The sequence below is a fragment of the Lacerta agilis genome, chromosome 11, assembly GCF_009819535.1.
Source record: "Lacerta agilis isolate rLacAgi1 chromosome 11, rLacAgi1.pri, whole genome shotgun sequence".
NCBI classification, from domain to species: domain Eukaryota; kingdom Metazoa; phylum Chordata; class Lepidosauria; order Squamata; family Lacertidae; genus Lacerta; species Lacerta agilis.
The window spans coordinates 15,169,715-15,191,754 of record NC_046322.1 but is presented as its reverse complement, the minus strand read 5'-3'; the positions used below and the strand labels follow the sequence as shown (position 1 = coordinate 15,191,754).

Below are 22,040 nucleotides of genomic sequence, written 5' to 3'. Positions count from 1 at the left end.
GGGGGGCACTTGAAATTCTGCACACATGTACTATATGCCTTGAGATGGGTGCCATTCATGACCCCCATTTATTTACTTTTTAAAAATCAATATTTTAAATTAACACTAAAATATTTATATATAACAAAAGAAAGGTGTAGCACTAGAACACCACAGAGTTATAATAGTAATTTATTGTGGTGCTATACTACAATAGTGCTGAGGTGTGTTTAAAAAAAAACACATTTTTGTTTACTGCCATTTTAGCAACAGGATTAATAGCAGTGACTGAAAAAGAATTTGTTTTTTAATCTTTCTTTTTTTTCTTTCTTTCAAAAAATATATAATCAGAAAAAGTATTTTGGTGATAATTAAAAGATTAAAATGCTGTAATGTTATACTGAATGTGTCCTGAGCTGTGATAGGTTCGCTATCCACCCTTTGAATTTTTTTGGAGGAGAAATGCTAAAGGCATCTGCATCTGTGGAGATTGCGCTGCTATTATTTTCTTTCGGAAAATGTTGAGTTTTTTGTTATCTGAGAAGAGATGGAACAACACCCGGAAAATTCAGCTGGACGATGATTGGACGATGGTAGCATGGGGATGCTCTGTAAACATTGAATGAATGAAGCATAACAATTCCATGTCTCTAGTGGGAGCCTTGCGGCTCTCTGCTGAAAGTGATCAGCCAGTAGGAGGCAGCCCATTTTGCAGTCCAGACTACTGTTCCACTCCAGAGACAGATGACTGGGACCAGCTACATCTGCAGTGCCGAAGTAGAGGAGGAAAGTGGAGCTGCTAGGTGTTTCTCCCCCAATGACTGAGTTCATGGTTACCTTCAGAGCCAACACAAGGGTGATGGCGCTGTTTGTTTGTGTCTTCTACCAGTGTTGATTGGTTATTTACCATGAGTTGGGGTGTGTTACGTGCGGTATGATTCTGTTGTTGTTGTTGGCCGGCAGATATATTGTATGAGAAATTTACAATGTAGGTGGTTGTAGTGGTTGTGTGCTTTTATGTTGGTTGGGAGTTTGTATTGTGCTGTCTAGTGATTTTTCTCTTATCTTAGCTACATAGGGTTCTTGCAGATATAGATTCAGTGGTACCTTGGTTCTCGAACATAATCCGTTCCAGAAGTCCGTTAAAAACATTCAGAAACCAAGGTGTGGCTTCCGATTGGCGCAGGTGCCCTGGAAGCAATAGCCGGCAACCACATCAGATGTTCAGGTTCTGAAAAAGGTTCAAAAACCGGATCACTTCCGGGTTTTCGGCATTCAGGTTCTGATTTGTTCGTCAACTAAGCTGCTCGAGAATCAAGGTTCCACTGTGCTGCTTATTTATGAATTTGTATTTTTCTTAATATAAATAATTTGAAACTGTGCTTGTTGTGTATTTATGCATTTTGATCGTCCTTTTTTTTTTTTTTGCCCTGAAAGTGTATCAGCAGCAAACTCTGAAGAAAGAGATTTCAACCAGGAAATAGTGCTTATGTGGGGAAATGGTTAAACAACCTCTTCTCCAGTGCCATTGCCCCATGTCAGTTTGCTCCCTCCCCACCACAGTGGTTAAACCTAGGAAGCCACCTTATGCTAAGTCAGACCATTGGTCCATCAAACTCAATACTGTCTGTAGTGACTGACAACAGCTTTCCAGGGCTCTATCTGGAGATGCCAGAGATTGAACATGCAACAAAGCAGATGCCCTGCCACTAATCCATGGCCCTTTAAGGTGTTTTTTAAAACAAACAAACAACCCCCCCCCCACACTGCAGAACTTCCTAACGTGCAATTTAGCCTGTATCCAGGGCCAGATTTAGGTTTCATGAGGCCCTAAGCTACTGAAAGTAATGGGGCCCTTTAAATGTCCAGCTGTCCTTCGTCAACAACAAATTGTCGCTGCTTTTTGTGTTGAATATATGCTCTATGGTAATTTATGGACCTGTTGTTGTTGTTCAGTCGTGTCCGACTCTTCGTGACCCCATGGACCAGAGCACTCCAGGCACGCCTATCCTTCACTGCCTCTCACAGTTTGGCCAAACTCATGTTAGTAGCTTCGAGAACACTAATAGGTATCTAAAGCCATTTGCACTTGTTGCCATGCAACCAGTCCATGCAGAATGTAGGCACCCTATAGATAGAAAGGAGCAAACCAGTGATATTTTAGGGAGCAGGCTAGCAGGCGGGGCCCATTACTTACATCATAGGAGCCTACACAACACAAAACACTGTTGCTTCATGTAGGTTCTGTTTTGTTTTATCTTATTTTGGAAATGCACGTCTAGTTTTTCTTCTTTAAATTTCTTTGGGGGGCCCAAGAGAGTTGGGCCCTAAGCTATAGCTTGTTTAGCTTATATGTAAATCCAGCACTGCCTGTATCTGAGGCTTTTGTGGTTCCACTGCATCATATTGAAGATCCCCATGCCATAATAATCTAAACAGAAGTATTTTCTTCTTGTAAGGACCTTCCCACCAACTGAGATCAAATTAGAATCAAACTGGAAATGTTTAACTGAAGGATAGCATAAAGATCTAACTTAAATACAACAAAAACAATGTAGGAAACAGCAGATATATTGCAATTTGTGGAGCATAGTGTACATAGTTTATTCCTGCCACAGGCCCATAACATGATCGTGTGACATCGTCACAATTCAATTTTCACAGTGTAGGAAGATCGCTTATGCCAGTCTTAATGTAGTACAAAGTAATTAATCCATTTCCCACGCAGGAGGAATGAATATATGAAGCCATCATCAGGCAGAATTTCCTTTGGCTGTTCTGGGAACCCCTAGACAGTTGCTGCATTCTAACAGTTACAGAGAAGCGAGAGCACATTTTAAGAAGGAAATGGATGAACTGGAATGGGTCCAGAGGAAGGCAGCAAAGAGACCAAGGCCTATAGCACACAGCAGGAGTGGGGAATCTTTGGCTTTCCAGGTGCTGTTGAACTACAATTTCCAGGGATAATGAGAGCGGTAGTTCAGCAACATCTGGAGGGCCAAAGGTTCCCCACCCTGGGCACATAGCTCTGTTTAAGGTATAGCAGCTATCCTGCCTGTAGAAAGGAACCTGTGAATGATCCAAAGATGCAAGGGTTCTTGGGGAGTAGACGCATATGGTCTAAAACAGGGGTGTCCAACTTACAAGAGACTGCAATCTACTTCCTTCCACTATAAATAAACTGGCAATCTACTCATTGGATTGACCAGAGTTGTTGAGCTTTTTTTTAGGGGGAGAGACCAGAGTTGCCGATCAGTTTGGACAGCCCTGGTCTAAAACATGAGTTGAGGGGCTGTGGATGAGGATTAAGCGCACTGCTGGGTTTTTTTTTTTACTCTTTCACACACATTATAACCATACACAGAGACCGAGCTACAGAAGTGCAGTCACAGCTTCACGTACCAATTATTTCGATCGTTGCTTCATACCTCACCTTGACTCAGAGTACAACTGAAGTACAAAGGTTATGTTACTCCTCATTCTGATGAAGCTCCCAGTATCTATAATTTGGGAAGGAACGCGGCTGTTTTCGTCACCTTGCAGTGGGTTCCTGCGTTCTAAGCTGCAGAAGCCTCGTGCCAGGACGAAAACAAGTGGATGGTTTATATGGTTAGAAACCTCAGCATAACTATGTCACAGCAAGAGATTTGACTTTGCCTATTTATTTTTTTTAGCTTCATGAGGAGAATGGCTAACCCGACTGTGGAAATGATGACCTGTCCCAAGAACTTAACTGGATGCTTTTTCCTTCTGTTTTCAGGAGCCAGATCTGACAGATCCAGATAACCCTGCAGATCCTACTGGTGCAGAGGGATCCAAAGAAAACTGCCAGAGTCCAACTCTGGGAGGTGGCATATTGAAGTACAGGAGCAGATCCCAAGGTACAGTTGATTTCATTCGAGTGGGTGAATAAAAGATTTTAGAGTACGTAGTTAAGAAAGGCTCTCATAGAATCATAGAGCTGAAAGAGACCCCATGGGTTCACCCAGCCCACGTCCCTGCAATGCAGGAATATGCACCCATATGGGATTCAAACCAGTGACCTTGGCGTTATCAGCACCATGCTCTAACCAACTGAGCTAACCCATAAGGCAATGCTCTGGCCTTGTCCACCAACTATAATTTCCATTGGGGCAGGGAGCATAGCTCAGGGACAGAGCACATGTGTCGCATGCAGAATGTCCCAGGTTCAGTCCTCATCACCTTCAGCTAAAAGGATAACCAGGTAATAAATAGGTGATGAGCAAAAACTCTGCCTAACAACCAGGAGAGATAGTGCTGACTTTAAGAATAAACTGCTTTTGCCAGACTGAAACTCATAATATGAGATTAGTCCTAAATCTTTTAAGCTGTACACAGCATACTTTGTTATTTGATACTAATTTTAACTGTGACCCTTTAAACACGCCAGGGTCTTAGTGTTAAGACTCTGCTCTGAAAGTGTTTTGAGAATGGTGGTTTGCATCTCTGACTACTGGGATAAATTATTGCTACCCACGTGTATGTGTGTGTGTGTGTGTATAGATATATATATGAAGATAAAATTTATCATCATTTGTTTATATGAGTTAGGAAATTTACCCATCAATCACTTCCGAATGTGCATACAAAATGTTAAAAGCAGTGTTCCTGATTCCATCACAACTGACAGATGTTAAAAGATGCTTTGAAATGTGTATAATAAACGGCATCTCTGGGTTTTCCCTCAGGGGCGGCAACGCGTTTAGAATCCGTAGGCGAAGATGACGAGTTGACAGTGGAAAATGGAGATGTGAATTTTGAAATAGCCATGAAATATTCCCGGGGAGGGAGAAAACATTCTCTCCCACAGCATTTGGACACAGGAACCAGACAGGTGAGGGGTTGCACAGTTGACTGTCTTTAAATGACCAAGGAACCCCCCCTGCCCTTATTCACAGTTTTAGCGGGTTAAGAAAAAAAGGTGACACTCCCCCCCCCCCAAAAAAAGACAAGAAAACTTTGCATGCATCTACTAATGAGGTGGTGGAGAGGAGAGAGAACACAGGGACACCTGTCTTGTCTTCAGGTGCGTATCCAGCTGAGGAGAGAAGGGAGAGTTTTGGAGACATGCATTGGGTTGATATCTCCCTGCAAGGGCTCCCAGGTACTTCATCTTGCCAGAAAAAGATTTCTGAAGACGCACACAAATTTTAAATCTGTGAATTCAAAGTAAAGACTAGACATAGAATTCCCAAATGTTTGGGACGTGGAACAGCAAACACTAAAAGAAAGAAAGAAAGAAAGCCTCTTTGGGGAACAGCAAATGCAACGCAACAGTTTTTGGAGCCTTATTTGCCCCTACGGGTTCCCACAGTTGCGCCCAGTGAGAAAACATGGAAGCAGAAAAGACACCTGAGGCTGCTGGCTTCAGAGAGAGAAAGATTTATTTTCTGCATGCAGAGGCACTTGCGGTGTTCAGACAGCCAAGCAAGTACAAAAAAAGTCAATTTTCAGACAGTTCTTATAGACAGTTCCCTGGCTCATCTTCCCACCCCAGGAATCTTCCTCTTGTCCATATAAGGAACATTTCCTGTTGTACATTTCCTGTTGTACATATAAGGCAAAAGGACATTTAGCCCTGAGTTGGTTCATGTGCACTTCAGCAAGGCCATCCTATCTGTGACCTAGACAATTCCTCTCTGTGCAAGGTCGATCTCCTACTGTTATCTCCAGACTCTTAGTCATAGCTTGCCAGAAAGAAGTGCAATGCAGATCAAAGTTCACAGCTTTACAGAGAGGTTTCATAAAGAAAAGCTTAAAGAGTTCTTTTATACTTCTGGACTAACAATACATTCAGGTAAATATATACAGGTTAGCTAATTAACCCCTTCATTTTGGCTTATTTCTAAATATTGTGGTTGTTTCATTTGACCAGGAATACCATATTGTTAAGAAATCTACCCGCTCTTTAAGTGCTGCGCAGGTTGAATACCCGTGGCGACTCACCCAGCCATCAATTATTTCCAACATTGTCCTGATGAAGGGGCAGGGCAAGGTAAGATTCTTTGCAAATGGGAACATCTCTAGTGTCTGTCAATCTTATGCGTACTAACAGAATTCCGAGTTACAAATTATATTCCCATCTTAACGCTAATTTACCTTTATATATGCGCTTAAATGGAGCTTCTGGGAATACCAGTTGCTCCAATTCGAAAATGCAGGTACTATTTTAAAGGCAGGTGCCTTTAATGGTGCCACCGCAAACTCATGGGTCACACTGGAATGATTTAGGCCCACATATTGGTACTGTTAGCCAGCACATTGAAACTGCTTGGACTTAAAACATAGTTTCTGAAAATGGAGTTGGTATTCTGTTGCTGCAGGTTTGGTTTTGGTTGTTGTTTGTTCATTGTTTTGTTGTATGTGCTCTGTATTATATGCATCTTGAAAATAGCAGTAAAAATGTTTTCTTTTTTTAAAAAAAGTGGTAAATCTCACACCTCCTATTTTACACCATTCCAATTTTCATGCTGGATGCTCGACCTAGCTGATAATTCTCGTAAGGTTAAAATGAATTAACATTTCCATTTTCCACTCCTCTCCACCCTCTTCCTCCCCATACTCTGCAGGGACTTGGATTCAGCATTGTGGGAGGGCAGGATTCTGCCCGGGGACGCATGGGCATCTTTGTGAAGACCATTTTCCCAAATGGGGCTGCAGCTGCTGATGGCCGGCTGAAAGAAGGTATTTGTAGTGCAAGAGAAGAGATTTCTGCCGGTTCAGCTTGTGAAGCCATACACTGCAGGCAGAGGCAGAGCTAGCTGCTCCGGCACCTGGAGCAGCGCACATACTGTTGACCCAGGGGTGGGGCCATGGGGGTGGGGCGAGCATCCCAGGGGGCGAGGTTCTTCCTGGGCGGCGGACAGGATCTGCGTCGCTTTGCCAGCAGCCTTCCTCCCCTCCCTCTTCCTTTTGACAGCTCAAGGGGAGGCTCCTCTCCTGGAAGCAGCTCAGGAGTGGGGGGGGGAACAGCCCACTGCCCACCTATGACTTCCAAGCCTCCCCCGAGCTGTCAAAACAAAAGGGGAAGGGGGGAAGGCCGCTGTCAAGGCAGCACAGCTCTGCCCCTTCCCCCGACAGCTCGGGGTAGGCTTGGGAGTCACGGGCGGGCAGCGCGTCGAGTGGCACCCCCCTCAGGGATGACACCTGGGGCAGACCGCCCCCACCGCTCCCCTTCCTCTGCCCCTGACTGCAGGGAGAGGAGGGTTGTGGTGTGTTTCACCATTGTCCCGTCTCTTCCTTCAGCCAAGCTTGGGAACGGGAGGGGAGAAACTCAGAATCCATCTGTGCCGCGAGCATGAAGTGCATGTCCCTTTACCACAACACCAGTCCTTGGCCAGGAGTGTTGGCGAACGGAAGTTTGCACTGCACATTTGTAATTGGGCGATACATGGCCTGCCTGCCTCGCCTCCCATGCTTCTGGAGTGGTTGGCAAGGCAGGTGAGAGAGAGGGGGAGCATCTGAAATACTTTGAAACGAAAGTGGGGTGGGAAATATTTATTTATAGTATTTATAAATATATGTATATGCTGGCTTGCCATTACAACGAAACCTCTAAGCAAGTTACAAAGATAGAGATGAAAAGCTATTAATATACACCAGTGGCCAAAAATAGTGGAAACCTTTTGGGGGAAAGTGTATTTCTGAGGTTTGATGGCTCATAATACCACCTTTTTTTGGAGCAATACCATATAATTATATATCAGTGGAAAGGTAATTTAATGAAGAATGTAATGCAACAAAGATTGTTTAATTATCTGTATTCTATAGAAAGTTATAGCCAAATAACCAGAAAAAGGAAGCACAACTTGCTTAGGTTGATATGCAGTAGCTTTCCTTCATTTGAATGTAGCCAATGAGCACGAGTGTTTCGAGAGCCAATCAGGTGTTACGAACCGTCAAACCTCAGAAATACACTCCCCCCAAAAAAGGTTTCCACATTTTTGACCACTAGTGTGTTCGTAAGAAATGTTAACATTGTTAAGAGAAGGTAAGTGGAAAACAGTCGGTTTTCTTTCTTATAAAAAAAAGGGGGCGGTGCAATGGGTCATTGAGTTTGGCTGTAAGCCAGAAGGCTGTGGTGGTTTGAGGCCACCCAGGGACAGCTGTGGGCAGGATTCCTGCATTGCAGGGGGTTGGACTAGATGACTCTTGGGAACCCTTCCAACTCTATGACAATAAACCAGAAACACACCAGGGAGCCTGCTCATATTTCTCAGGATAAGCACTTTGTCTTCTGCCTGCATATTAACGCCTGTTTTGCCTTTCCAGGAGATGAACTCCTAGAAGTTAATGGAGAGTCCTTGCAAGGACTGACTCACCAGGAAGCCATTCAAACGTTTAAGGTAACATAACTTCAGGCAGGACCTTCCAGCAGTAGCAGATGATGTGCTGGAGCGGAAACATGGATATTCTATTTCCGTGGCTTCCCTTTATGTGTCTGGATCTCAGTTTCATCACATGGTGGCTTCGTTTAGATGAGCAAGGAGCCATGGTTCCCCTGAGCCACTGGGAAAACAGGATCCTGGACTAGTTGGCCACTGGCTTGATCCTGTAGGGCTCTTCTTAAATTTTCACGTTATGTTTTTGTTTCCCTATCACAGTGGCAATATTAACTTAGATGTTAATAAACCTAGGCCTTGGTTTTTTATCAGGGAATAATAATGCCACCTTAAGTTCCATGGTGAAAGAAAAATGGGAAATAAATATATTTATATAATAATAATATAATAATAATAATTTATTATTTATACCCCGCCCATCTGGCCGGGTCTCCCCAGCCACTCTGGGCGGCCTCCAACAAATACCAAAATACAATACAGAGTCACAAATTAAAAACTTCCCTAAACAGGGCTGCCTTTAGGTATTTTCTGAATGTCAGGTAGTTGTTTATTCCCTTGACTTCTGACGGGAGGGCGTTCCACAGGGCGGGCGCCACTACTGAGAAGGCCCTCTTCCTGGTTCCCTTATGTTTATTATTATTTATAATAATAAACATAATGGTAAACATAACAAACTGTACTGTTGCTTCTTTAGCAACTCAAGAAAGGCGTGGTGACCCTCACAGTACGAACCAGGCTTCGCAGCCCAAGCCTTACGCCATGTCCAACGCCTACGTTACTGAGCCGTTCCAGCTCCCCAAGCTCTACTGCTAGTGCAGGACCTCCTTTGCCCGGCTGCGAAGATGGAGATGTCGCCCCTGCAAATCGTAAGGGGCCTGGTCCCAAGGACAGGATCGTCATGGAAGTGACTCTCAATAAAGGTTTGGGAAACTTTGACTACTATTTACAAAGGGTTGTGGAAGATCACAGAAACCTTGTAGGCAATGGGACATTTTTGGAGGGTGGGGGACCAAAAAACGGTAATGATACTGTGCCTACTTTAGAGAAGGAGTAGGCGGACTTAAAGTATGAGCAATCTAGCTTGATTTTTGACTATAACCTTGAGATCTACCAACCAGAGCCAGTGCCTCTGAGCACATTCTCAGCTGGGGTGCAAGAAAACAGCTGTTTCCGTTCAGACCTGTATTCGTCACAATCAGCGCAGTCTCAGTTCTGCTGCAGTTCGGATCGCAAACTGCTGGTGCAGTGTGGAGAACTGAAGTTACGATTGGAAAAATGAGAAACAGAGAGAGGCCAAATTTAACAAATTCGTCCATTGCAAATGTGTCGTTGGCAACAGGTTTTCTTCCTCGGCAACAGATTTTCTTCTTCAGTGCTTTTCTCTGTAAAGGGTAAAGCCTTGGATTAAGTGAAAATGCAGGCTCGGATTTTGATGACGCCCCTGAATTGGGGGCAGGGTGAACCCACCAGGAAACCACAGAAGACCAAATGCTCTTCTGTGTGAAAGAGCCAGGAGAGCGAGGCAGACGGAGATGCGACCTTATTCAGCTGCATTGACCTTTCCCATACCACAACAATGGTGAAAGATTAATAACCTTCTATGGGGGAGCCAAGGGAGACAGGCAGAAATAGCATCATATACCTGCTGCTGTACCGGAAGCAGCAGCTCACCTGGGGAGTGGAGACTCAATGCTAACATCCCAGAAGCAGTGTTGCTGCCCCCTATTGGAAGTTTGGGGCTGTGCGGGTGCACCAGCAGAGCCAACGCAGTGCTTCTGCCATTGCACCCGCAAACCTCTGACATCGCTGTCAGTTTGCCCCTTCTCCCTCCCAGTTAGTGGCAGCGACCCCTGCTGCCAGAAAGCTAACATTGCAGCTACACCTTGCTGTGTGAGTTGTTTCTGTGTTGTACCAGCTGAACTAATCCCACCCCTACCACAAGCTGACCTATGTGAGGGAACTCGGCTGAAGGGCACCGTCACATGCTTGCTTCAGAGTTGTCTCTTCACCCCCACGCTTAGAGGAAGTAAACACTATTCATGTGTGAAATGTCCCCCCCCCATTTGTTTGTGTTTATTCTGTCTTGGTTTTGATTTGCTAAAATCCTGGTTTTCACCCTGTTTCCCTTTTCTCTTGTCTATCCTTTCCAAGTCCTCATCCTCATGGGTCCCTTTGTGAGTTTCATTTTTTAAAGAGATCGTTCTTATAGAATGATAGCCTTTTATAAATGTAGTGAGCTGCTTTGGGAACTCCTCTAAAAAAACAACAAGAAGTACCGATCCAATAAACAAACAAACTAACAAGCCATGTGAATGAAAACAGTTCAAATCTGGTTTAAATTCATGTAACTTCCCTAGTCAACGTTTGTCAAGAATTTTCACTGGAAGCAGCGACATTTTTGCATTGAGAGAGTACATTCAATTATTAAAAGCTTGGGAGTAAGGACTCTACATGTTCACATTGGAAGCTGACATGGAAAGACTTCGTAATGGGCTTTCTGTTATTTAAATTTGCTCTTGGGCATAAGCACAGATGGGGGTTGGGGGAGAAGAAATGAACATAAAGTCAAATGTTTAAATAGACCTCTGTGAAATTCTCTCATCCCTCACCAGCTCATGGAAAGCCTATTCTGTGGGAAAATCCAGGATAATAGACTTTATTCAACTAGTAGGATAAGTAGGGTGCTTCCAAACTATTGCTGCTTTCACGGGAAATTCAATCACATGCCAGCAAATTCAGGTTGCACCATTATAACTGATTGAGAAGTCTCACACAACCAACCTGCTTCCTTTAACAGACCAGACCATTTGCAATAAGAACAGTGATGGGACAATCACTGGAAAACATCATCTCACTTACCTGCAAAAAAGTTGGTATATATGCTCATTAAATAGCTAACTTACCTATTCTCTCTTGCAAACAAATCTGGAAGCACCCAGGTCATCTGGAAGCACCCTGTGACCTGTTAAAGCGAGGTTTTTGCACCCCCCTGATCATTTTTTTAAAATTAACATATACACAGTGTTATAAGTAGCCTATAAAGAACAAACCGTAATAATTGCCGGTGTCCACTGCGATTATTGCAATAAAGAGTGCAGTAATGGCATTGCTCAATCTTTGCTCTTTGTTTCAGAACCAGGTGTTGGGCTGGGCATTGGTGTTTGCTGTCTCACACTGGAGAACAGCCTTCCAGGAATTTATATCCACAGCCTGGCCCCAGGATCAGTGGCAAAGATGGATGGAAGGTTAAGGTGAGTCAACCACAAATATTGTTATGCTGTTGTCAGTGTACTGTCAATACGGGTGTGGTTGTTTTGGTTTTCCCAATGTAATGTCTATATATTTGGTTCGAAAAATTGGTTCCCAGTGATACCATTGGGAATACAAAGACGCCTAGCGGCCTCCATGCACCTCACCTGGTCTAAGTGGTGGTATGGCACCCTGGGTTCTGATACAGAAGAAAGGTGGGATATAAACATAAGAAAGTAAAAAAATGCTGCCAAACTTGATTTGGCGGTGGTGAGGAAGGCTTTCACCAGCCTGCCTGTTAAGTTTTAGAGACTGTTATAAGCATGCACACCTGATGTTTCTCATGTTGGGAGCCATGGAATCTGCATTGCCTGTGGCTCCCGGTGGCCCTGGGCATTTCGTGCATGGTGATTTCATACAGCTGTGATCTAATGGTAACTTCACACCAAGTCTTAATTGCCAGATAAGTTTGAGAAAACAAGAGAGAGGACAGTAAGGAATCACAATAGGGTGTGTGTTTCTGTGGTAATCAAAACAATGAGTTGAGCTGGGCCCAAACCGTCAATGGCTTAGGGGAATCGCATTGAAAAATCCTCCTTTTGAATTTTCTTTTTTTCCTTTTTGTGAGACCCAACTCATCTCCGCATCTCTGCCATAAATGCATCAGCTGACCAGGCAATCCTCCCCACCCATTTCCAATATGGGAATAAATCATATTGACCTGCCTTACAGGGCTGTTGTTGGGGTTATTGATATAATTTGTTTTGCTTTTATTTATTTTAGTTCCCCCGCACCCCTTTTTTTTAATTCCATTTTTTGGAGCCCAAACACACACACACACGTATGTAAAACTAAAACCGCAGCAGAAAACACACCCTGGTCTGCACCAGCAGTCCAGATAAAACAAATGAAAATTTTTTATAGGATATAAAAAGGAAAAGCAGCCATAATTTAAAATATAGCTCAACATCTTTAACTAAAAGCAGATTGAAATGAAAAGATATTAAAGCCTGGGGCCAATTCTTTCCTTGAAGAATTGTCCAACTCCATATGTGCCCACTTGACCCTTTTACATGTGGCACACAATGTTCGTTGCGCACTTGAGAGAAAAACCAATCTTTTAGTGTGACAGCATCCATTCACTGGAACTCCCTGCCTATTAATATTAGGCAGGCACCTTTCTTGTACTGCTTTCAGCATATGCTAAACATCTTTTTGTTTAGGCAAGCCTGCTCAGATACCTAATTTTGTTGTGTTTGTTTGTTTGTTTTAAAACTATCTGTTTTTCTAATTTTATTCTATCCGGTGTTTTCAAGGTATACTTTCATCACAGCTTTTAAAAAATGAACGTGTCATACTATTTGATGTGAACTGCTTAGCTATATGTTTTGATTAAGCTAGTACGTAAATCTTGCAAAGTAAAAATGAATAAAATAAAGGCCTGAGGGAGTTCCATAGGTACAGAGATACCACTGAAAAGGCCTCACCTCCTGTTTAATTGGCTCTGCTGAAAGGCATACAAGCAGGGCCTCTATGCCCAGCCTTAAGGCCTAGACCGTGGGTAGGCAAATTAAGGCCCGGGGGCCGGATCTGGCCCAATCGCCTTCTAAATCCAGCCCGCAGATGGTCCGGGAATCAGCATGTTTTTACATGAGTAGAATGTGTCCTTTTATTTAAAAATGCATCTCTGGGTTATTTGTGGGGCATAGGAATTCGTTCACCACCCCCCCAAAAAATAGCCCGGCCCCCCACAAAGTCTGAGGGACAATGGACCTGCCCCCTGCTGAAAAAGTTTGCTGACCCCTGACTAGACAGATTGATATGTGCTCAGCCAGTCCTTGGATGTGAATCACCTTGAACTCCCAATATGTGATTAATTGATTAGGCGCAGAACAGGCTGCCTTGAGAAAAGCAGGGTAAAGAATTTCAAAAACGAATGCATGAGCAAACAAACAATGCTATGTGGACCAGGCATCTGATTTAGGATAAAAGCAGTTCCTGGACTCAGCAGTTGGTGTGTTGTGTTTGCACCCTGTCAGAATGTCCACGCCTCTTCTCATCAGCTGGCATGTTAAACTGCATGTGTTTGTTCCCTTAGCCGTGGGGATCAGATCCTGGAAGCAGATTCGGTCAGTTTGCGTCATGCAGCTCTGAGCGAAGCGTATGCCATTTTGAGCGAATGCGGCCCTGGCCCAGTTAGCCTTATCATTAGCCGCCATCCCAACCCAAAGGTAAGGAGACATGCAGCCTGGGCCATTACTGTCCCACACCTTTATTATCCTCAAATGTCTGAAATAGGTGCACATGTAGAAATACTTTATGGGTGCAACAGGGCATCCACACATCTTCATCAAAATGTGTCATTAAGCTTAATTCCCAGCAGTTCCAGTTTGGAGGGGGTTTTTTGTGACCCACTTTAAAATCAATGGGAGTGTTGCTGCTACAAGTTTCCATCCAGTGGATTTGAACCTATCTCACAACCCCAGAATAAAAGTGCAAGTTATCACCTTTCTAGCCCTGCATATTTCAGAGAGCAGATTTGCTCACATTTCCTCTGCTTCCTATAAGGCCCTTCTCCATCCTCTATCTTATCTCTGTCCTATAAGATAGGATGCAGGATGGAGAAGGGCCTTTTTGGTGTTGGCACTTAAGTTGTGGAAAGCAAAGGCGTGGCAGGCCTTAGACTGGCACAGCTATTAGAGGATTGCCTAGTGTGTTTTGACCAGTGATCGTCCTCAGGAGCAAAAGGTGTCCATATTTCCTACTCATATATCCTACTTCTTGGAGGAAGTTGTTTTAATTGGTGTACCAGAATAGGACAGGTTTGCCGTTCTCCCAAAAGAAATGCTGGGAGGGAGAAGCAGTTTCCATTGAATACAAACTGCTTTTCCTTCCTTGAGCAAGGTGCTCTCCCATCTCCCAGCAGCTGATGGAAACATGTTTTGCTCCAGCAAAGGGATAATCCAGAGCTCCCTCTAAGTTCTTGTTTGTTCCTTTAAAGTTCTGCCATTATCCGCTATCCACCTGGTGTCCTGTCCAATGTCACACGTGGGGCGAGTGGGCATGGCTCCCCAAAATGTCCTGGCTTGCCAAGTTTGGCCAATGAGCCAAAGGTTCCCCACCCCTGATATAGGAGAACATCCTTCCCCAGGAAATTCCACAAAGCCCACTTCTGTAGCTTGTAAGTAAAGTCCTTCATATTTCAGAGAGTTCCTTGTGTTTTGGAGTGGACATTTTCCCATTATTTTGCAAATTGCTCTTTACAGCTTTTTAGGTTTCATTTCTGTTGAACTTATCTAGTTTTACATGAAAACATTGTTTATTTTAATTTTTGCTTGTTTAAAGCATTTATACCCAGCTCTTTAAGCCCAGAAGGCTCTCAGTGCATATTAATGATGACGATACATGCATATGCATATACAAAAGACATCCTTCTTTAAATATCCATGTTTTTATAGCTAATCCAAATTCCATCACACAGAATGTTTTTGTTACCATATTACCTGGTATTCGGGGGTTTTATGTCCTTCCAAAACTATTACCACAAAATATATTTTTCTCCCTTTTTTTCCATTACTCTGAGTGAATGTGACATTAAAACCTCATTTAAACTGCTGAGTTTGCTTTGGGGTTAATTCTGCTCTTCTCTATTCAACGAAGTTCTGATTTCTGACCCACCTACGTGCCCAATTTTAATTCTCGAAAGATGCATTTGGTTTCCACTGGCGTTACAAACCACAAAAGTTGATTATGCATTTCAATTCCTTTCCAGCTCCCCCACATTTAAATCCAAACACCGTACAATATATTGTTTATTGGGAGTAAAAGTATCTGAGGCTTGGGTGGGCAGTTAAAAAACAAACCCACAGACCACCAATTTCATTTTGGCTTTAAAAAATAAGTATGGGTTATATTAATGTGTATCTCAGAGCATACAAAATAATCTACAGCCAGACGGATATGGACAAGCTGCTTGAAGAAGCACAGTGACCACCTGCCTCCTTGACCCCTTGCGCATATGGGCTTCTTAGAAAAAAGCCATAGGGAGTTGGTTGGGTGGGTCCAGGGAGAGAGTAATGCCTCACTGAAGAAGGGGGAGGCACCATCTGCCTTGAAGGAAGTGGTGGTGCAGCCCCTTCATAAGAAGACCACCCTAGAAGCAGGAGTGTTAAATGACTTTGGCCCCAGTTGCAGATATCCCCTTTATGGGCAAGGCTCTTGAGAAAGTAGTTGCAGTCCAGCTTGTGGCATGGAAGAAGCTTGATTATTTGCATCTATTTCAGTCTGGCTTCAGGCCTGGTTATGGCACTGAAACTGCCTTGGCCGCTTTTTTGGGTGACATTTATCAACATGAGGGAGAGAAATGGGGAGGGGGGAGGCTACAATCCTGCTCATTCTCCTTGATTTCTCTATAGCTGTTGCTACTGTGGGCCATAGCATCCTTGTGGAGGTGAGGGTTAGGGGCGCTGTGCTTCAGTGGTTCTGTTTCAACCTCCAGGAATGTGGGTGTTGTCCTGTCAATGTAGCTCAGGGTTCCATATTGTCCCCTTCGTTATTTATCATCCACCCATCTGACTGGGTCGCCCCAACCACTCTGAGCAGTTTCCAAGAGAATATAAAAACCACACATGATACACCAGACATTAAAAACTTCCCAATACAGGGCTGCCTTCAGATATCTATGGAAGGTCATAATTGGTTATCTCTTTGACATCTGGTGGGAGGATGTTCCACAGGACAGGCGCCACTACCGAGAAGGCCTGGTTCCCTGTGACTTCAGTTCTCACAATGAGAGAACCACTGAGGAACCGTGGAGCTGGACCTCAGTGTCTGGGCTGAAAGATGGGGTCAGAGATGCTCCTTCAGGTATATCAATATGCAGATGACATCCAGCTCTAGCTCTCTGTTCTTTCTGAATCAGGAGAGGCAGTTGAGGTGTTTAGACTATGTTTGGAGGTCGTGTTCGATTGGATATGGGCCAGTAAACTGAAGCTGAATCCTGAAGAGACATAGGTGTCCAAAATTAATTCTCACGTCCAGGAGGTGAGGAAGTATCCTGCCCTGGGTGGGGTTGCATTCCTCTGGAAGGAGCAGATTTGCAGTTTGGGAGTGCTCCTGGTTTCAACCAGAGGCTCAGGAGGCCTCTGTGGCTAGGAGCACCTTTTCCAGCTTTGACTGGTTTGCCATTTGTGGTGCCTTTTGGACAAAGCAATTGTACTCCATACTCTGATGACATCCTGATTGGATTATTGCAATCAGCTGTATGTGCGGCTGCCCTTGGAGATTACTTGGAACCTTCAATTTCAACATAGCAGACAGATTATTGGCTGGGGTTGCATTTAGATATGAAAATATGGATAATAAATAATCAAGAACCAAGAAACCTTGAAGTGAGCATCCTTTGCTGTATAAACTTTAGTGTACCTTTTTCAACTTCACGTTAGGTTTCTGAACAAGAAATGGATGAAGCCATTGCCCGCACCACTCAGAGAGAAAGCAAGGATGCATCTTCCCCTCACACCACAGGTACGAGCTCATTTGCTTTTAACACTGCATCCTATTGGTCTGTTATTTACTCCAGGGGTCGCTAACGTTTTTGGACCTGTGGGTGCACTGTGGGTGCCATGGGCACTGCCCTCTCTAGTTAGCTCTCCTTCCTCCTCAGGTCACCTTCCTCTCCCACCTACAGGAAAATAATTCACTTTCCCAGGGGCTCTGGGAAAAGGTAGATCAAGTAGGTTTAAAACAGGCCCTCTTCCATTTCTGTGCTTTTACATGGGATGAAAAGCACCACAAAAATGCTCTTTATCTAAGGCATAAATCCTCCTTAATTTTTATATAGGATGATGACAAAACCATAGACAAAAAAACAATTAGGCAAAGCAAGGAGAATTGTTGGTGTACCAGTTGTAGCTGGGCCATGCCAGAGACTTCTTTGGGTAGATCTACTCAGTTATTGCCACAACACATTATCTCAAAAGACTGGCTGTTAGATTCTCACCTCTTTTGAATATGGTTTGTTTGATGTTACTTCTCAAGGAGTGGGGCTCCTTACTCTAGGGTCCTGAACAGTCACATGTTGCACATTGACATATTGACCCCCAAGATATTGAAAACCTCGCCTTGCCCCCCACCAGTTAGATTGATAATAATGGCTTATGTGTGTGGCGTTTGCCAATGCCTCACGTGTAGCCTTACACGGGGCACCAGCTACTGGGGCAGCCTGCGGATGGGACGGCCGGTAATCCTGGAGTCCCACTCCCACCACGCCGTGAAAAAAGGGGTCCGCCGGCTGCTGTCTGAAGGTCTTTGAGTTGTGAATTCGTGAATGGTTGCCCTGAAGTTCTCTGCTAGCGACCGAAACTTACAAAAGGTTCCGGAAAAAGACTCCGGAGAAAAAGAGCTAACTAAACTATGGCCAAAAACCAAGTGGCCAAATAAAAGGTTTTAAAGTAAAAAACGAAGTTAAATTAAACAACGGAGACTGCAGTCTGGTGAAGGAGCCTACCGCTACCCTGCGTGGTGGGTCTGTTCTCTCTGGGCTTGCCACGCTACCTCGTTCTATCTCTGCTTGCCTCGCCCTTCACACCTTTCTCCACGCTTTCTCCTCTGCTTTTCTCGGCTTCCTCCACCCCACACACAGGGAGTGGCAGCTATTTATTGAACAGTAAAGTGACGACACAACAAACATAACATCCAATCACAGCACTGTTACCATGCTAACATTTGGCGGGAAGAAGACTAACAACCGTTACTACATTTAAAATTGGAGCCTTTTTCTCCCACAGAGGGATCCACGCAGTAAACTGCCCGTCGGATCCCCTTTTTATTTTTCCTTCCAGAGCGGAAGGATATCACCAAATAAATACAAACAAACACAAATAACCAGGTACAGAGGTACCTAAAAAACATATTCCCACATATGTGCAAATAGTTTCCCAATCTGAAATCTTCACTGTCTAACCAAATTGTATTTAACAGGGAATCTGCCCAAAAGTCCATCGCCTAGTGTGAAGTCCAAGCAGACAGAAGCCTCTTCGCCCTTGAGCTGGACAATGAAGCGTTTCTTGGAGCCAGGGAGCCGGGTAAAAGAATTAAAATTCAACAATACGATTTGTGCTTTGAGTGTGAACTTCAATGGATCGTTATATTGCTTGGGGGAAATCCTGGAGCTTCTTCACACACATATCCACTTTCATGAGCATCCTGGGGAAGTGGCTAAAAATATAAAATGGTTAAAACATCTTCACCAACGTCCCACAATCCAAAAGCCCAGCCCCTCAAACATACGTTGACTGACAACACACCATACATCAAAAGCCCATGTCTTCCCCCGAAGAATCCTGGGGATTGTAGTTTACTCCTCACAGAGCTACAGTTCCTTTCACCATTGACAAACTATTGTTCCCAGGATCCTTTGGGGGAAGTCATGTGCTGCAGCTCTACCCTTGAAGCTGTTGTGGGAAGGGGAGCCAGCATAGAAGAGAGCAAATATGTATTTTTCCGCCCTCATTTCAGACCGGGTAACTGTGCCAGAGCACAGAGGACTGTAGCAAATGTAGTTTGACAATGGAACAAGTTGTGTATTAATATAAGGAAGAAGCCTGTTGCATCACACCAAAGGCCAATCCAGACCAGAATACTGTTCCCACAGTGGCCAACCAGTTGTCTATGGGAAACCTGTTTTAATCTTTAAAAGCCTGCCGAAAACTTTTACGTGCTGCCCAGCTAATGCAGGCAACAAAGAAAACATATTTCCATAGTGGTTAGCTGGTTTTCTCTGACTTTTAAATGTTTGTGGTTTTTATTGTCTATAGATATTCTTGTTGTAAACTGTTGTGTTTTTTTATAATTTCAAAAAATAAAATAAAAATGGCACTGCTCTAATGGACCATCCTGTCCCCCCCCCCCGCCCTGGGGCTTTCTTTCAGCAGGGATCCATCAATTCTGAAACAGAGTTTTCCCAATACTTCTTACAAGACGGAGCAAGCCAGCTGTCACTTTCAGAGACTACAATAACTGGCTCTAGCGATGAGGAGCCGCTCCGGCCAAAGAGTGGGAGCAGCTCCTTAGATGAATGTTTTCCTTCTCCTGGTATTCCAGGTAAGCCAGAGTGACAATATATGGAAATTGAAAGATGCTTGATGGTTACTCCCTTTGTTACTGCCTTTTTTATGCATTGTCTTGAGTTTCTGGCTTGGAAGAGGATGAGGATATCCGGGTGTATCCAAAGTAGAGCAAAGCAACATCTCCCATCAGCATGAGGATTTCTGCTTATGCAACAGGACTTCTCACCTTCTTTCCCTTGCAACCCCTAAATCTGTTTCCCCAACCCTCCGGGAATCAGTCCCCCCCCCCATGGCAGTAGATAAGCAGAACAAAGGAAAATGAGTCTTCTTACCAGTTAGAAACTTTAACAATCATAGTGAGAGAACAAAGAGCCCATCTCCTAGAATGGTGGTGCTCCCAATTAAGGATCCCACCCCCTTACATTCCTATATCTATGTCACTCCTATGTCTTGTAATCTGAGCTTGTCCCCTCTGTGCTTTGTGTGCTTTCTGTTCTGCCACTTTCTGAGCTCTTCTTGACCCTTGGGGAGAGCGGAGGAATGCTTTCCATAGACAGTGAATCTGTTAACCCTCTCTCTCCAAGTGTTTCCTCTCCTAGCTGTTCCCCATCCAGAATTTCCCAGCTTCTGCCTTCTGAACTATGCCCCTTTGCAAACCACTGTTCCAAATCTATACTGTCCTCCTGCTCCTGGGAAGATTGAGGATCGGGGGTGGGAGGGTCCCACCATTCCTCCTCAGTGCAGCCCTCCTCAGCACAATCCCTGACATCGGAGCAGATTTGAGGAGCACATGGGGGGGGAGTCTTGTTGCACTATCAAAATTCTTGCACTGATGGGACTTGTTGGTTGGCTACCACCAATTTTATGGTGGTTGTTTTTTTTAAGTCATTAAGTTGCAAAATCATAATTCCATGCATTCTTCCCTAGCTACCAAAGAATCGGGCATATGTGATTCACCGAGTAGTGGAAACAACTCACCTGGTCCCTTCAACAAGCAAAGAGACAATGCTACCCGGCATGTTAGCTTCAGCGATAGCCCCAAAGGTCCGCGTACCTCCTTCCAGAGGCAGCGGAGACTTGCTTTCTATGACGGTGATGCAAGTGACGAGGATGAGTTTTCCAAGCAAGACGGTGCTCGGCTACAAAGGGGACCAAGGCCCAAAGGCCAGAGGAAGGCAGAGGGCAACTGTGAGCTTGCCATTGCAACTTCTCCTGTCAAAGGTGGCGCTACAAACCCGGAGAGAGAACCAGGGACAAATTTGCACAACGATTCAGCTGTCGCTGGCTTTAGGGATTCGTCAGACATCGCTGCCGAGCACGCAGCAGACTCCCCTTTCCTCCCAGTCAAATCATTTGATTACACGAACGTGCCCGAGCTTCACCCAGGTCACCTGAGCTTGAAGGAGTTTCGGGAGGCGCAGCTGGAATCCAAGAGATCCCCTAAGCTGGAGCACAAAGCCGTCACTCGGGTCAAAAGCTTGATGAGCATCGAATACCATGGCATCCCGCGGCAGAAGAACGAGGAGCACAGTGCTTCCAACAGAGCTAGTGGGAGGATGCTTCCACATCTCCGGAAGAGCGAAACACAGGAGAGTCCTCTTGGGCAGAGCCACCCTGAAGCAGTCACCTTAACTCGGAATGAAAATGAATCGTTTGGCCTTGACCTGGAAATCCATGCCATCCCCTTGCGTGTCGTGATAACAGGCTTGCGGCCAGGAGGAGCAGCTGAAAGGGTACTTGCTTTCAATTTTCCCTGCTTTTTGCATTTCCTGGTAGGATATCAGTACTGAAGGAAGCTCAGCATATGCAAGGAAATTTGGGGTGCAGTTAAGTCTTATCGAGCATTCAACTCAGCAGGGCTTCCTTTTGAATAAACATACATAGGGTGATGCTATTAAAGAGTTATACTCATGAGCAGCGTTAATTTTGTGAGCCTTCCAGTTTCTTGAAGCCCTGCAAAACAATACTGTTATTAATGGGAGGTCTTGGCAGCGCATACCTAAAGAGTCAATGGGGAAAATACACTGTTCCGAACGAATCCATTTTTGTAATTGCAGCAGTGATCATTGCCGCTCTGCCAGTTTTGCAGAATGAGTGATTGGAGCCGTATAGAGAGCAAGTCGTTTAGGAGCAGAAAGTATTAAATTTTAAAAGGCCCGCAGCTCCTTGAGAGGCAAGAACAACTGGACTGCCATTTAAGTTTAAAAAATTTAGCTCACAATTATTTATTCATCTCTTTTACCTAGGCTTGTGGTTTTCAAATTATTATGAAGAGGGCCCCCTTTTGGAAGCCAACAGTAACTCATCGAAAAAAGAAATAGAGGCATCTGATGGCATAGGTGGCATTAGTAAAAATAAAAAAGGCAAATTTGTGAATGAT

General features: G+C 44.3%; 1 protein-coding gene across 4 annotated transcripts in view; it reads left to right on the top strand.

Annotated features, from left to right (window-relative positions):
- Positions 1 to 22,040, top strand: part of PDZD2 (PDZ domain containing 2) — a 176,225-nt gene that overhangs the window by 131,260 nt on the left and 22,925 nt on the right. For all 4 annotated transcript variants that reach the window (XM_033164801.1, XM_033164800.1, XM_033164803.1 and 1 more), the window contains 12 exons: positions 3,740 to 3,860; positions 4,689 to 4,834; positions 5,876 to 5,995; positions 6,570 to 6,684; positions 8,272 to 8,345; positions 9,037 to 9,262; positions 11,476 to 11,593; positions 13,690 to 13,822; positions 17,036 to 17,117; positions 18,573 to 18,676; positions 19,526 to 19,694; positions 20,588 to 21,393. In XM_033164801.1, coding sequence (XP_033020692.1) covers positions 3,740 to 3,860; positions 4,689 to 4,834; positions 5,876 to 5,995; positions 6,570 to 6,684; positions 8,272 to 8,345; positions 9,037 to 9,262; positions 11,476 to 11,593; positions 13,690 to 13,822; positions 17,036 to 17,117; positions 18,573 to 18,676; positions 19,526 to 19,694; positions 20,588 to 21,393 — 2,214 coding nt within the window. The remainder of the gene's footprint in view (positions 1 to 3,739; positions 3,861 to 4,688; positions 4,835 to 5,875; positions 5,996 to 6,569; positions 6,685 to 8,271; positions 8,346 to 9,036; positions 9,263 to 11,475; positions 11,594 to 13,689; positions 13,823 to 17,035; positions 17,118 to 18,572; positions 18,677 to 19,525; positions 19,695 to 20,587; positions 21,394 to 22,040) is intronic.